Below are 16,315 nucleotides of genomic sequence, written 5' to 3'. Positions count from 1 at the left end.
ACCTGGAGGCTGCTTCCATCTTCACCCATCTTGCTACCAGGTTCGTGGACTCTGGCTCTGTGACTGGCCGGAGCCGCGATGACATCACTCCTGCGCATGCGCATGGAAGCTTTCAGAGTGCATGCGTGAGTGATATCACTGGCTGCGTGTACACTAAATATCTTCTATACGGTGCACGTTTAGGAGATACTTACACTACCTATAGGTAAGCCTTATTATAGGCTTACCTATAGGTAAAAGTCAGTGATGGAAGTTAACTTCCACTTTAACTGCTTCCTGTATAAAATACATCTTGATATGAGATAATGGGGTTGATTTACTAAAGGCAAATAGCAGTTGCTCCAGAGCTTAGTAAATTAGGCAAAGCTCCACTTTGCAAAGAACACCCAATCACGTAAAAGGAAAAAAAAACAGCATTTTTGCTTGCACATGATTGGATAATGAAAGTCAGCAGAGCTTCCCTTCATTTACTAAGCTCTGGAGCAACTGCACTTTGCAAAGTGCACAGTCTATTTGCCTTTAGTAAATCAACCCCTCTGTATTTTGTGTATCTGTTGTTGGAACATTTTATGCAGTGTTCTAGATTGTCTTAACCCCGTTTTTTCTTTTGTTTTTTTATTATTAGATGAAAGAGACAAAGTGCAAAAGAAGACATTTACCAAATGGATTAACCAGCACCTAATGAAGGTGAGTAATCACACATTGTGATATATTGAATGATTGGCTTCTGTCATTCATATATATATATATATGCCATTCATATATATATATATATATATATATATATATATATATATATATATATATATTTGCATTAGTCAGCTACAGGGCAAAGTAAAGAGAAATGTCCCTGACAAGAATCTTCCAGTATTTCAAAACAGGATCAGATCTGGACATCTATTATGTCTGAAAGAGAGTCTTCATAACCAGAAAATGATAAAACCTGGGGTTTACCAGCAGTACCCTTATACAGTATTAGGGAACCAGGGAATGTAAGGTCTAAACCAATACTGAAGACCTCTTATTATTGCACTGATCATCAGTGCCCTGATTACAGTAAAGCCCTAGAAGTTCCACCAATCAATGCCCATGAGTGCCACCAATCAATGTCCATGAGTGCCACCAATGAGTGCCTATCAGTGACACAAATCAGTGCCCATTGCTGGTGCCAGTCAGTGCTGCCTTTTAGTGCCCATCAGTGCCTGCTCATCAGTGCTGCCCATCAATTCCCATAAGTGCTGCCCATCAGTGCCGCCCATTAGTGCCTATCAGTGCCGCCCATTAGTGCCCAACAGAGCCGCCTATCCTTGCTGCCTATCAGTGCCCATCAGAGCCGCCTATCAGTGCGGCATAATAGTGCCTCCTTATTAGTGTCCATAAGTGCCACCTCATCAGTGCCCATCAGTTCAGCCTATCAGTGCCGCCTCCTCAGCGCACATCAGTGAAGGAGAAAAATTACTTGTTTACAAAATTTACTGACAGAAACTAAGAAAAACTTTTTTTTCTTTCAAATTTTTCGGTCTTTTTTTTTGTAAAAAATAAAAAACCCAGCAGTGATTAAATACCACCAAAAGAATGCTCTGTTTGTATGAAGAAAATGATTAAAACCTATTTTTGGTACAGTGTTGCATGACAGTGCAATTGTTGTTCAGAATGCGACAGCGCTGAAAGTTGAAAAATGGCCTGGGCAGGAAGGGGGTGAAAGTGCCCTGTATTGAGGTAGTTAAAGTGGTAAAGGCAGAAGGTTTTTTTTTTATCTTAATGCATTCTATGCATTCTATGCATTAAGATAAAAAGCCTTCTTTGTGCAGCAGCCCCCCCTCAGCCCCCCTAATACCCTCAGCAGCAGCCCCCTTAGCCCTTCCTGATTAGCTGAGACACAGCAGCGGTGCCATTGGCTCCTGCTGCTGTCAAGCAAACACATTTAGCCAATCAGGAGAGAGAAAGGGTGGGGACGAATCGCAGCTCCGTGTGTGAATGGATACATGGAGCTGCAGCTCGGCTCGGGTGCCCCCATAGCAAGCTGCTTTCTGTGGGGGCACTCGACAAGAGGGAGGATCTGGGCTGCCCTGTGCAAAACCACTGCAGGTAAGTATATCATGTTTGTTATTTTAATAGAAAAAGAATTATACTTTACAATCACTTTAAAGGATAAGTTCACCGTTCATTACATGTTACACCCATTTTCAGGGTTTTTCATGGTACGAACGGACCAGCCCCCACACCCCCTTGCTCCCCAAACTGACAGCTAGTGGGGATCTTCCCCCTCCCTGCTAGCTGTCACAATTTGGCCTGCCCGGCCGCGTCGTTCGTTCACAGTCCTCTGTGAGTGGAAAACGACAAGGTGCAGCAGCCTTTGTGGCTGTCAGCTTGTAGATTTCACTGAAGGGCAGTGGTAGTTCATTCTCTCTTCCTGTCAGCATGTATCGGCTTCCACCTATGAGGTACAAGCAAGCCGATATACTGACAGATCTGCAGGAGACCTGAATGCCACCAGCGTCCTGCTTATCGTTGGTGCAATGCTTTACAGGCTCCTGCAGCAAAAAATAAAATAAATGCACATTTTTTACCTGCAAAGAAATGTGCATTTATTTTTATTTTTTGTGAAAGTGAAAATATCCTTTAAAGTTGTTGTAAAGTTTGAAGGTTTTTACCTTCATGCATTCTATGCATAAAGATAAAAAACCTGTGTGCTGTCCCCCCCCCCCCCCAATACTCACCTGAGTCCCATCTCGGTCCAGTGATGTGCATGAGAGCCTCAGCTTTCCCCAGACTCCTTCTCCTCATTGGCTGAGACAGCAGCGGGAGCGGAGAGTGGGGGAGGGACCAAGCCACTGCTCTATGTGTCTTCTGGATGCATAAAGCAGGGCTCTGGAGCGAGCACGCACCAGTGCCCCCATAGCAAGTGGCTTGCTCTAGGGGGCACTGGTCAAGGGGGAGGAGCCAGGAGCACTGGCAGGGGACCTAAGAAGAAGAGGGTCAAGGCTGCTTTCTGCAAAACCATTAGGCCTCATTCACAGGAGGCAGATTTGTTTAGCGGAGCCTGCCAGCTCAGCAGGAGATCGCTCTGTTGATCTCCGCTAAGGAGGCGGATGACAGGTCCGTCTCTGTTCACTGAGCGGGGAGGGGCCTGTCAGAGCTGATTCCTACGGGGAGATCTGACGAAAACAGATAGCATATCTGTTTTCATCAGATCTCATCCGATCTGCCAAGACAGATAGCGAACGTATGACCATACGTATGTTTTTAGCGGATCGGATGGCAAACGGGTGTCAGTGGACACATTTCCGCTGACATCCGTCTCCCCATAGGAGTCAATGGATGGCCCGCTCGGATTCGCCTGAAAAACGGACAGGCGGATCCGAGCAGTGTGAAAGGGGCCTTACACAGAGCAGGAAAGTATAACATGTTTGTTATTATTATTATTATTTTTTTTTTTAAAGCTGAATCTTTTAATATCAGTTTGAACAAGCTGAAGTTAGAATCTGATTTGTTACTATGCATGGCTGCACCATTCTGTGCGCACCAGTTTTAGTAAATCTCCCCCATAATGTCTTTTTAGATAGATCACTGGCTAGACTGAGTGGAATTCACTGCATGAAGTAGATGGCCCACCCCAAGGAATAGTACAGCATTATGAACAGGGAAATGACTCAGATCGTGCTGTCATTAGCCTGCTCTCTTCATGTTTATTGTCAATGCCTACCAACACATGGTTACCACTGCCAAACTGGCTCTCAGCAAATACTTCAAAATAGGCAGAATCATGCTAGGACTAGTCCTGTAATGGAGAAATTGGAAACATTTTAAAATAACAGCCTGTAAACCCACAGTTATTTTACACTGTTATTTGGAGTTGCTGCATTGCTGGATGTATTTGAGAAAGCACAATTACGGTTAACATGATTTGATTTAATTGTGTTGTTGCTTTATATCAGTCTTACGTTCTAAGTTTTGATTTCTAAAGCACATTCTTAATAACAGGTTTATGTTTCCACAAAAAATATACCGTATTTAAAACAGTCGAAACTAAATAAGTATTTATATTTATTTCAAATCATAAGGGGTTGGTTGGAAATTGCATATATACAAGTAAGAGTAATGGGTAATATAATGTTTTTGCATGTATCAATGGTTATTTGAGATAATTTAGCCTATAATAGAGGGTTCTTTATAAAGATCATCTCCTTTAAGAGGATGTGTAGAAACAGTCCATCGAATTCATAAAGAGTTTCCGGTGGATTCCTGTCATTGTCTAACTTTGGGCATAGCCATATTTGTGTAATGACATCTTCAGCATCCCACCCATTTATTTACATTCAACTGTTGTGTCATTTGTTTACATTCAGCTGAATGGGACTGGGAATGTGTCACTGGTGTCTCACTGTATACCTGCTCAGAATAGGTCTTCATTACCACCAGTTTGCTTATCTGCAAACTCATGGTAGTTCTTTTTGAATCTGTCACAGTCATAGAGTCTTAAAGTGGCAGATGTAAGAACTACCTGAATCTGACACGTGTCAGATCTCCCAACAAAACTTTCAAAAGGCTTGTCTGAATTGGGCGCAGGCCATCTTAAGGGGGTCATACCACCAGAAAATGAATATTATTATTTTATTATCCAGTACCTTTCTAGATCCTGTGATTCTGTGTTGAGTTATCATCACAGAGGAGTTTAGAAAGGATAGTTCTAAATCACAGTGCTTTAATGAGAAACTGTACTATGACCAAATTATATAATCTAATGTTAGCATTGTAGGTAATGCATATCATGCCATTAATATGGCTATTTCAAGACCTGAAAAAGGGGCACACACCCCCAAAACATGTTGTCATGGCACACAATATAGCTCTCTGAAGTTCCCTGTGGCAGCCAGCTCTCTCCTTCTGCTAAGAGCAACTTGAGCTTTTCCCTTAGACACTTGTGTGGTTAGCCCTTTACAGTTTTATAGCATCATTGAAGTCACACAGACTATACCAACTTGTCTGAGAAGTGCAGCTGGCACTGCTCGGTGATTTTGTGCTGCAGTCCAAAACAGACTGGCACAGGAGTGTTGGCGTCTTTCATCTAACAGCATTCCAGCTTACCAGTGGAGTTGCTACCTCAACCAGCTTGTGAGAGACTGCTCAGCAGTACTGGACCTCATTATCCATTGCTGATGTGGCTATTTTCTTTCCAGCAATTTTGAGTGCAGTGATTTTTTTTTTTTAGTTAAATGGAAAATACTGCATGTAGCCACTAGATGGCGGTAAGTATTATAGAAAATGCCTATGATACTCACCTCCATCTAGTGGCGAAATGCAGTAGCTTCCATTTAAAATCAATAATTTACACTAGAACAGCACTGGATATAGCCTGATAACATTCATCTTTGCCCCATTTGCACAGAACAAATGTACACACACTTTTACTGGGCATGTGGCTATGTTAAATCTTTATAAATCAACCCCTAAATGCCATACTTGTTTTGGCATCTTGTGGTCTCTGTAGTACAGTGGCAGCATTATTTCAATATATTAGCCCACCATAATTTAACACTTTCGAAATTATTACTGAATAAGGAAGCTGAGAACATATTTCCATTTAAAACACATCTAGAAATCCTGATTTTTAATAATACAATACAGGATATACTAATTGATAATAGGTGTAGGTTAAAAGACAAGGCTGCTGAGTAACAGATGTAAATAAAATGAATGTATTGCGGTATCTATGTAAACAAAGTAATGTGGAGAATGTGGAGTGACAAGCCATGACATCATCTAGGAACATCAAGTGCTACACAATTGCATTTTCACAAGGCTTTCTAAAAGATTAGTTTTGCTGCAGGCAGTTATGCATTATGAATAGACCTGTTGCAACTCAATTCAAATTGAGCACTTTCCACCATCCTTATTGTTATTTTTAGTGAAAACTTTACAGTATGTCATATTGATGAATATATCTAGAGAGATAGACAGTTGAGATTTTATATGCAAGTCTGAACTTTTCCTGTACACTTTGAACTTTTCAAGCCCCACACTTTTTCCTCCCATGCCCCCTGTTGATGCTTTTTTTTTTTTGGCAGGTGGCCTTAGTATGAGGTTTTAGGGAGGTGGAAGTTTAAATTTGCATATGTTATTTAGCTACCTGTATCTTAACTCTTCATTGGATTATGCATTTTTTTAAATTGGTTGCTCTGTGTGAATTGCCCAGCTCTGGGACAGATTTCCTTAAGTGTAATTCCAACTATAGACATCTATGGAGAACATTGTTTTGTGAACAGACAATGGCAAAGAAGGAGCATAAATAAGACAGAGTCCCTTCAATGTATGAAATCTGCAGCTCTTGTCGATTCACAGAACACCTTGTATTTTGTTCACATCTATGGAGAACATTGTTTTGTGAACGGACAAGGGAAGAGGAAAGGGTGGGCAAACAAAAAGATGCCTTCACCATAAGGAGCTGCAGCAATTGTTGCCGCAGTACTGCAAATACAGCACTGGCTGTATTATGTGACAGGTAAATTGAATGAATTACACAATAAACAGGATTAAGCTAAGCAAATAAAGAAAATCTATACACTTTCATTTTATAATATCACCATTGTAATAGCAATACAAAACAATAGTTATATTTGACAATCCAATATAAGCTTATTTGTAAACTCTCCTTTCATGTTGTGAGTTCTGCCTGTCTGCTGGTTATGTCTTTCCACAACTTCCGGGATTCCCAGCATGCTTTGCAGCTTCTCCCCTGCGGTTTACTTTCACTTTCTAAGGACTACATATCCCATGGTACCTTGCTGCCTGCAAGCAGTGATTCCTGTGCTAACTCCGCCTCCTAAAACTCCTTCTCTCAGCACCTCTGTAGATCAGAAGGCAAATGTGAAATGTGTGACACAGCAGTGCCTACTCACAAGGGTATAGTGTCTACATATCACAGAATTCAAGGGAGGAAATGTCAACTTCAATATTGTTAAGATTAAGAGGCGTAGGATAGAAATATTTGAAATACAATGTGGAAATGAATATAATGATTTTACATTTTGAACATAGATACACTTTGAGCCACTTTAGAAGAGGTGACTTTTTCCCATTATGACGTTGTATAGAGCAGGTATGTGTGGATGGAGTTCCACTAAAAACATGACATTTGGCAGGCAAAGTATTTCTTTATGATTGAGATGAAGTAAACGTGTCCCAGCTTGGAACTTACACAGAGCTACTTGCATTTACTCTCAGTTACCAGAGCAGAGGGCAGTGAAGGGAAGGTAAGTACAAGCTGCTGGTCACCAATAAAGTGAACCTGATTGCTTTGCACTGCATGGTCAAAGCACAGATTTACTTTAAACAAATCGTGTAACGTTTAAAAGAACCTTACCTGTTAATGCAAAAAGCTAAAGCCACACACAAATAAAACTAAAACACCTAAACACATCAACCTCACAATTCCCATGGCAAATCCTCTATCTCTGGCCATACCTTAGTGCTTCCTTCTCTGGCAATCACATACTGAATGTTATGCACACCAGTGCACACAACTCCACATGTAGGGCTTCTCCCACGTAATGTGCCCTGCTCCCACGTAATGTGCCCTTCTCCCACATAATGTGCCCTTCTCCCACGTAATGTGCCCTTCTCCCACGTAATGTGCCCTTCTCCCACGTAATGTGCCCTTCTCCCACAAAATGTGCCCTTCTCCCACGTAATGTGCCCTGCTCCCACGTAATGTGCCCTGCTCCCACGTAATGTGCCCTGCTCCCACGTAAAAGTTTACTTTAAATGTAATTGTAATGCCTTCTATTACCTCCAGTCTATCAGCCTCCATCTTCTATGGGTTCAGATGCTGATCTTCCCTGCACAGTCTTTAAAGTCATTTTTTTTTTAAACAAACATGTTATACTTACCTGCTGTGTGTAATGGTTTTGCACAGATCAGCCCTGATTCTTCTTTTCTGGGGTCCTCCACCGATGCTTCTGGCTACTCCTGCCTTCAGAGTGCCCCAATCTCAAACTGCAAATTATAGTATAGGGTGCCCCTATAGCAAGGTAAAAAACTTCTGCCTTTAGAGCCACTCACTTCCTGCCCAGGACTACATGTCCCATAGAGCATTGCTCCTCACACATTCACATTCACAAGTTCTCAGGCACTTACTGACATGTATGGATGGTGTACTGAGCTGTATGTGTGCTGCACTGTATTTCCTGATATGTAAACAAATAATAGTTGTCGATTAATCGATTCGTTGTTTCAGCCCTATTCACATGTTTTTTCATGTCTGTGTGCACTATTTTTAAGGTCCAGCCATCTTTAGCTTTATCCTTAAAGCATTTGTTACCCCCCCCCCCCCCAAAAAAAAAAAAAAAACACAGATTCTGTTCCTTTAAAGCATGTTATACAGCACAGTGCTTGTTCTGTGTAATTTGGCCCCCTGTAACACCTGTAATACCTGGCTGATTCTACCTGGCTATCCTCTCCCCTCTGCAAACAGACCACGATAATCATGGCTGCTGAGCCCCTGACATTGTGGTCTGTTTGCGTGTCTCTGTCATCCGCAGCTTGCTCTTCTGTGTCTGTATCTCCTCTGCCCCCCTCCCCTCTCTGCGCGTCAGCCCCCCCCCCCCCCTCCTGCTGCTCTCATATTTCATAAAAAAACATCCCATCTGCGCTCTAATATACCAATAAATGTCCCTGTGCCTATGTTAGGTAAAAAATATGCTTATCTGTATCTATAACAGCGCGGCTCCCTGGCGCTCAGGTGACGCGGCTTTCACTCTCTCCTCCCCGACTGATATCAGCGGGAGCGCTTGGCCCCGCCCACTGGAGCTGTAAGTCGGAAAGAGAGGAGACCCACAGAGGCAGCTGAGCGTTGAGAGCCGCGCTGTTATACATACAGATAAGCATATTTTTACCTAACACAGGCACAGGGACATTTACTGGTATATTACAGTGCAGATGGGATGTTTTCATATAAGTGGGTTAACAACCACTTTAAATATTGAGGTCTTTTGTTCTGTGTGTGCTCAGAGTTGTTCTGCAAGCTGACATTGCATCATAGCTCAAAGCAGCCTCTGTTTTCTGTAGGAACAAAGCTTTGGGTTCTTTGGCTGTTTTGTGAGACCTGTTCACTTTGCTTTACCTAGACTTCTGGAAATTGCCATGTAATTGCTACATCAGAATGTTCTTTCATCTTACTCATACCCCCGCTTTCTGCACAGTAACATCTGGTATACAAACAGATGTAGGTCCAATGATGGAGATAGGTTTGTTTTTTGACTGTTGTAAATGACCACAAAGGTACATTAGGCACAAGAATGTACAGTGTTGTAACCTGTATTAGCCAATAAGATTTTACTTGACAGAAGTCCATTCAGCTAATAGATGATTTCTTATGCATTGTTGTGGGTTACTACGATTCCCTAACCCTTGTGGTAAGTGTGTAATAGTTGTGTAGTCTTTTTGCCAGTGGAAAATGTCACTAACCTATGGTGTTTACTATTCTGACTCATGGTTTGCTCTCTGCCTTGGATATATTTACATGGATACAGAAAATCTGGGTTGCATTCAAGGGTAGTGAAATATGTTATTGGTATTCTGAGAGGAAGAATATATCTATGGCACAACGATCTTCTCTCCTCCCCTTTTCTCTTCCTTTTCTCTCCTTTTTCCTTTTCTCTCATTTTCTGTTCTTTCTCCCTTTCCCCCTCCTCTTTTCTCATCCATTTCCTTTTCTCTCCTTTTTCATTTCCTTCCCTTTTCCCTGTCCTTTGCCCTTTTCTCTTCTCTCTTTTTCCTTCCCTTTCCTGTCCATTCCTCTCCCATATTTCACTGTCTTTCATTTCTGTAATATGATTACTTTGTTGCTTTCTTCTATGGCGTTCACTTCGCCATGTAATAAATTTGCTTATTACTATATATTCAGAAATATTTGCCTTATTTCCTGGCATGTAATGATTACATCTATAGGCTGAATAGACATACTGCTTCCTGAATGAAAGAGGATAAAACCCCCTCCTATACACCACTATTCAGTTCTTGGTGCGAGAGTAAGGTATTGCCAGGCCTGGCAATTGCCATATGGGAGGAGGGAATTGCCTGATTTTTGCAAATGCCAAATTTCGAAAAGTCATTATATGCATAAGGTGTTGGGGACTGCTACTGTGCTCTAGCCAGTGCCAGGACAAGGTCATGTTGAGTCCAGGACAAACATGCCAAATTGCACCCCCCCCCCCAAGATGTATGAGCATTATGTGCGACCCCCCCCCAAATCAAGAACTAATCTGCATGCTCACCCCCTAAGCATACATTCCCCCCTCCTCCCAGTACATATTTGCCCCCCTGCTAAAATCCCCCTCCCAACACAAATCTTTGCTCCATCCCCCTCCTATCTCAAATCCTCACTCTCCCCATATGCCCCCAGCACAAATTCCCCCCTTCCAGCACAAATCTCCCTCCCCCAATCCCCCATACTAGCGCAAATCCCCCCCCCACACACACAAATTTCCCCTCCTAGCACAAATGCCGCCCAATCATCACTACTACCACAAATCCTCCACACACACACACAAATTTCCCCTCCTAGCATAAATGCCCCCCAATCATCCCTCCTAGCACAAATCCCCCCCCCCCCCCCAAAAAAAGGTACTTCCACTCTACCATATTACGTTTATAGCACAAACACCCCAAATCCCTCCTCCTAGCACAAATCCTCTTTCTCCCATACCCCCCCCTCCAAACATAAATCCCCCCAAATCACCAACCCTAGCACACCTCCCTAAATTTGCCCTCCTAGAGCAATTCTTATCCCCTGCTGCTCCCCAAATTCCCTTTCTGAAAACAACCCTCCCCTCCCAATTTCCTTGTGGTGCCCCCCACCTCACATGATACCACAGTGCCCAGGGCAACCATCCCTTGTAGTAGCAATTTCCAATGAATTTTCAATGTGCTAAGCAGATATGTTGGTTCTAATTTTGCCCTTTGTGTGCTTCATCCTTGAAAATATTTGCACACAATTATTGGTGTTGTGAAAAATTGATGACATGAATAAGGCATGATTGTGAAGGGTGGAATATTTTTCTTTGGGGAGATAAAATTTGACATTTGACACTGTCAAATGTTATCTTCGACCGAATGTATTCGCTAAGTGTAAATGCATTTTTCCAACCCCCCCCCCCCCCCCAAAAAAAAAAAAAAATTTTATGTTTTTTAAGTAAGTTTACAATTTTGTTTTGGGACGCAGGTTGGACAACCCTGCTCTAGGGACTCTGAATGTATCTTCTTGCAACCAAAAGTACCTTTTGTCCCTCAGCAAAAAGAGACCAGGTACCTTGATTGCAACCTCCTCTAATCTACTGCCCAACAGTACTCACTCAACGAGAGGAACAGTCTGCACTGTGAGAGTGGAAGGGTAACCTGTTGCTGTGTCCTTTATGGTGAAAGAATAATTTTGCACTCACGAAGAGCTGAAAAGCATATCTTTAGCCAAAACTTTTTTTTTGTTTGTTTGGATGGAGTGGAGAAGGAATAGAACGCCTATCAGGTTGTCCGGACTCCGTTTCTCCTTACCCACTGTCCCTGGGACAGCCTTTTTGCCTGACCAGAGGTGAAGGAAATTTTTCCTTCACGATGCAGACAGAAATAAAAATGACTTTATTAGGGTTATGTATGGAGGTGTTATAACCCCTGTCAGCTTTCTAATGTCACAAAGCCTGATTGCCACAATACACTGTACTTTATTTGAAAACCTGGTACTCTTAGAAATGACCCTGTTGTATCCTTTTATTGTTACTTATTCCATTTTAGAGTACTGATATGGTGGCAGCCTGGTAGAACCAATTGGAGGAATATTGTCCTACTGTTGGACTCTTCAGCTCCCGTTGTAATACAGTTTTTTTTTTAATTGTGAGTTTTTTGTTGTCTGATTCCCTGTTACAGATAGTCCCTCAGTTCCTGTTTGGAAAAATGCTGTCCCCCAGAACAGAAAGTGAGGGGACATATCTCCAACCGAGCCCTAGATAATAGTAAAACATGTCAGGGGTTCTAACCTCTCCTCACTCTATCAATAACTAAACAAAACTTTGCCTATAGATACACTTTTTTTTTAAAATCTTTTTATTGAGTAGTAGAAAACATACCACATATACAGACAGACAAACAATTAACCTGCCACAGCATTGAAACAAGACCCACGTAGGGGTCAGTGCCAGCCGGTTTTCTGCCGAGAAAGTTCCCCTCGGCGGATAAGGACCCCCCTCTACTGCGCAGGCGCAGCGCTTGCGCAGTAGGAGCCGGCGGAAATAGCCGAATAGAATAGAAATCATCTGTACACGGCGCCTGTAAGAGGGCCCCTCGTGGGCTCGCTTCGCTCGTCACGCTTCGGGCACGGCCTCGCTTCGCTTGGCACTTTTTTATTCTCCCTCTAGGTCCACTTGGATGGTGGGGCTTCAACCTGGACCCAGGGCGCAGGCGCAGGCGCCGTACAGCTGATTGAAGTTTTTCATCTTCGGCTATTTTCAGCGGCTCCTAGTCGTTCGTACTGCGCAAGCGCTGCGCCTGCGCAATACAGGGGGTCCTTATCCGCCGGGGGAACTTTCTCGGCAAGACACCGGCACAGTGTATCGCAACCATCAGAAATGTCAAACACCTGTGGCACGTCAAAACCTTATTGCTACGTTGGCTCTTGCTCAGGGATAGGAACTAGAGATCATGACTACCAGTCAAGACAAAAAGAGAAAAGAAAAGGAGAAAGAAAAGAAAAAACAAAACAAAAATCAAAGTAAAAATAACAATAGATATGGCTCCTAAAGTATCCACAATTTCTTTCTCAAGTGGTGGGTCATTTTGTTAAAGCGGAGTTCCACACAAAAATGGAACTTCCGCTTTTCGGAACCCTCCCCCCCTCCGGTGTCACATTTGGCACCTTTCAGGGGGGAGGGTGGTGCAGATACCTGTCTAAGACAGGTATTTGCACCCACGTCCGGCATAGACTCCCATGGGAGTCTATGCCTCTTCCTGTCCCTCCGCGCTGTCTCCTGGGAAACACACAGCTCCCAGGAGAGAGCGGGGACCACTTGGGACGCGCAGCGCGACTCGCGCATGCGCAGTAGGGAACCGGGAAGTGAAGCCGCAACGCTTCACTTCCTGATTCCCTCACCTAGGATGGCGGCGGCTGCTGCCGAGAACCGAGCGGGTTCTCGGCGTCGCCTGCTGACATCGCTGGACCCTGGGACAGGTAAGTGGCCATGTATTAAAAGTCAGCAGCTGCAGTATTTGTAGCTGCTGGCTTTTAATATTTTTTTTTTTTTAGCTGATGTAGGTGGACCCCCGCTTTAAGGTTGCCTATAGATACACTTTTAGATTATGTTCGGGGCAGTAGATTTAATAACAATATGTACACCTCAAAGCCAGATTGTTGTAGGGTACTACAGACTGGAGGACATGGGGTGCCATTTAAAATGCACCGAGGATGATGTGAAAACCTGACTTTGCTACATTACTAAATATAATGATAGTGTTACCTAGAAGAGAATATAGTATATATACAGTATAGAATAGTATTGTGGAATTGGAAAAAAGATAAAAAAAAGATAAAAATAAATGTTATAGATTTTGTATAGAAATGTGAAGAAAATGAACCATTCTCCATGTATTTAGACTTCAGATAAATGAACATGCTTACTGTAGAGCCAGAGAATAGATGGTCACATAGTGAAGTGTGAGGCTTAGAAAAATGAGATTGGATCGTCCATTCTTTCATTTACAGCAATGTGTGAAAAGGCAGCTCTGTTACTGTATGTGCTGAACAATGCATTCTTCACACACAGTTGTTATCTCATACTCAATGAAGAACTTTGCTCAAACTATTCATTTCTTTTTGGGTGGAGGGTAATGGGGGGCATAGCTTGTTTCGTCACCATCAATCCACAGTGAGGTATCTGGATATAACAGCAAACTTCTGCAGATTTTACCACTAAAATGATATTTCAGCCTTGGCTACAGTGATACATTGAATCACCTACAGGTTTATTTATGGGGGAATCTGGAAGTGCGATCTCAAAGCTTAGTTCTCAGATCTGTCCACCTGTCACAAACATCATGAAAGGAACTCATGCACTCTGTAAAATTTTTTTGCTATTAGACCATAAAAGCAAAAGGAAAAGCAAGGTAGGGGACAGTTGTCATTAGACTTGCTGAAATCCCAGGCCATTGATAGTTGTTCCACAGTAGTGTCTGCCCATAGCTGATTAGTTTTGGGATGATTAAAACTTTAGAGTGGAGGTCAGCAACCGGTCGATTGGAGGTAGGTGATGGGTAGATCGCGTTCCTTCCTTGCCAACCCCTGGATCCCGAACAAGAGCTGGGGTGGCATTTACTGGATCTGATCCCCTGTATTTTCCTTCTGCAGCAGCTGAAATCTGGCTTCTCCATCTCTCCCTCCCACTGACAGTCAGCTGCTGCAGAAGGAAAAAAAATACAGGGGATCAGATCCAGTAAATGCTGACCCTGCCGCCCCTCCTGTCCAGGTTCCCTTTCCTTATGTTGCCTGGGCCCCCCTGTATGCTTCCCTGGTTCCCCCCACCCCTGCCGGCTTGCCTGGTGATATTTGATTTCCTTCATGTTGTTCAGTTAGAGCTCCACCTCTTAAAGGTTGCCTAACCCTGCTAAAGTGGTTGTAAACCCACTAAAAAAACCCTGCAAGATAGGCATAATGAGCTAGTATGCATAGCATACTAGCTCATTATGAAATAATTACCTGAGAAGCCCCCACAGCAGTCCCGGCACACTGTTCTGCCCGACAAAATGTTATTTCTGGGTATCGCGGCTCTGGCACTGTGATTGGCCGGAGCCGCGATGACGTCACTCCTGCGCATGTGCAGGGTAGCCGCCGGTAATGGCACGTCAGCTGAAGCAATGGCACAAACGAGCCGTTGCTTCAGTGCACATGTGCCGATGACGTTGGCACATGCTGATACCGGGGATATCTCCTAAACCGTGCAGGATTAGGAGATATCCAGGGTAGCTATAGGTAAGCCTTATTATAGGCTTACCCGTAGTGAAAAGTGGTTGTAAAGAGTTTACAACCACTTTAAAGGTATCTTTACTAGAGAGATGATAGTTTTGCTGATGTCTCATTCTGAAAATGCTAGTTACCTGGCTGACCCTTTGACATTAAAACTTTGAGTCACTGACACAAGTATACTAATAAAGACTTCAGAATTCCCACTGAATTTTCTGATAGGAATAACTGTTATGGATCAGTGACTCTTTTTTTTTTTAAACCAGGGTATCAGTATTACAACCAAGCACTTCTCATTTTCAGAATGAGGCTTCTCTTAGGAAGAGTTTATCTTAAGGGGTTCTGATGTGCCCATGCTTGTTCTGCTCTATGATTTACTAAATAGTAAAGTTAGGATAGATCACATATTCCTGGATAGCAGTAAAAACCTGAAAAGGGGGCTCTAATCCTCCTTCTCTACTCTATCTAAAACTAAACAACCATATACTTGATGGACCAATACTTATGTAGGGTTTGTTTTGCGTACATGAGCAGGGTTTATTTGATCTCTTGTTTGCATAGACGTCCTTCAAATTGCAGCCATCCAGCTAACCTACTTTATTGTTATTTTTCTTCCTTCTGATTCCTGGCTTGTGCGCATTCCAATTTTTCGTTTTTCTAGTGTAAAGCTAATAAAAAAGAGCCATATCAAGCTATTACAATGACAGGTAATAGAATAAAAAATGAATATTGTTCATTTTAAATGCAATGCATGTTATGGCTGAATGAGTTTTTGTAGAAAGCAAATGAAATCCATTATGTAATCAGTAAACTAAATGAATTTAATTGAATTACCCTGAAAGCGTTTTTTTTTTTCTCTTTGTGCAGGTACGGAAACATGTGGGTGACCTATATGAAGATTTACGCGATGGGCATAACTTAATATCTCTTTTAGAAGTTCTCTCTGGAGATACCCTGGTAAGATCTCATTTACAATCCATTGTATTCTTTGAAAATAATACAAGAACAACTAAAGCACCCTTATTGTACGTAGATTGTAAAACATTTATCCTACCATTCTTTTCATGTAGGTTAATGTTACATATCCTTGCAACCCTTGCAATTTGTTGCATTTCCTCGCTGTAGCTAATACTCTTTTTGAATCATATTCCATGTAATAATGTGCTGCCACGAATTGTCCCAAACAATTGTTACAGTGAAGGTTTTGGTGCTAGATGGTGTTCTGTCAGGTTGCTTCTAAGTAAAGTAATTGTACAATGATGAAACTATCACTTGATATAAAGAAAATGTAACACCAGATTTACTGCATTTATTCCC

At 42.5% G+C, this 16,315-nt stretch overlaps 1 protein-coding gene across 11 annotated transcripts in view; it reads left to right on the top strand.

The window, feature by feature from the left end:
* The window catches only part of DST (dystonin), a 690,079-nt gene that overhangs the window by 200,865 nt on the left and 472,899 nt on the right, over positions 1-16,315 (top strand). For all 11 annotated transcript variants that reach the window (XM_073626702.1, XM_073626693.1, XM_073626691.1 and 8 more), the window contains 2 exons: positions 626-687; positions 15,866-15,955. In XM_073626702.1, the coding sequence (XP_073482803.1) occupies positions 626-687; positions 15,866-15,955 (152 nt within the window). The remainder of the gene's footprint in view (positions 1-625; positions 688-15,865; positions 15,956-16,315) is intronic.

Source organism: Aquarana catesbeiana, linkage group LG04 (genome assembly GCF_042186555.1).
Source record: "Aquarana catesbeiana isolate 2022-GZ linkage group LG04, ASM4218655v1, whole genome shotgun sequence".
Taxonomy (NCBI): Eukaryota; Metazoa; Chordata; class Amphibia; order Anura; family Ranidae; genus Aquarana; species Aquarana catesbeiana.
The sequence above is the reverse complement of the archived record's forward strand: the minus strand, read 5'-3'. Positions and strand labels throughout refer to the sequence as shown.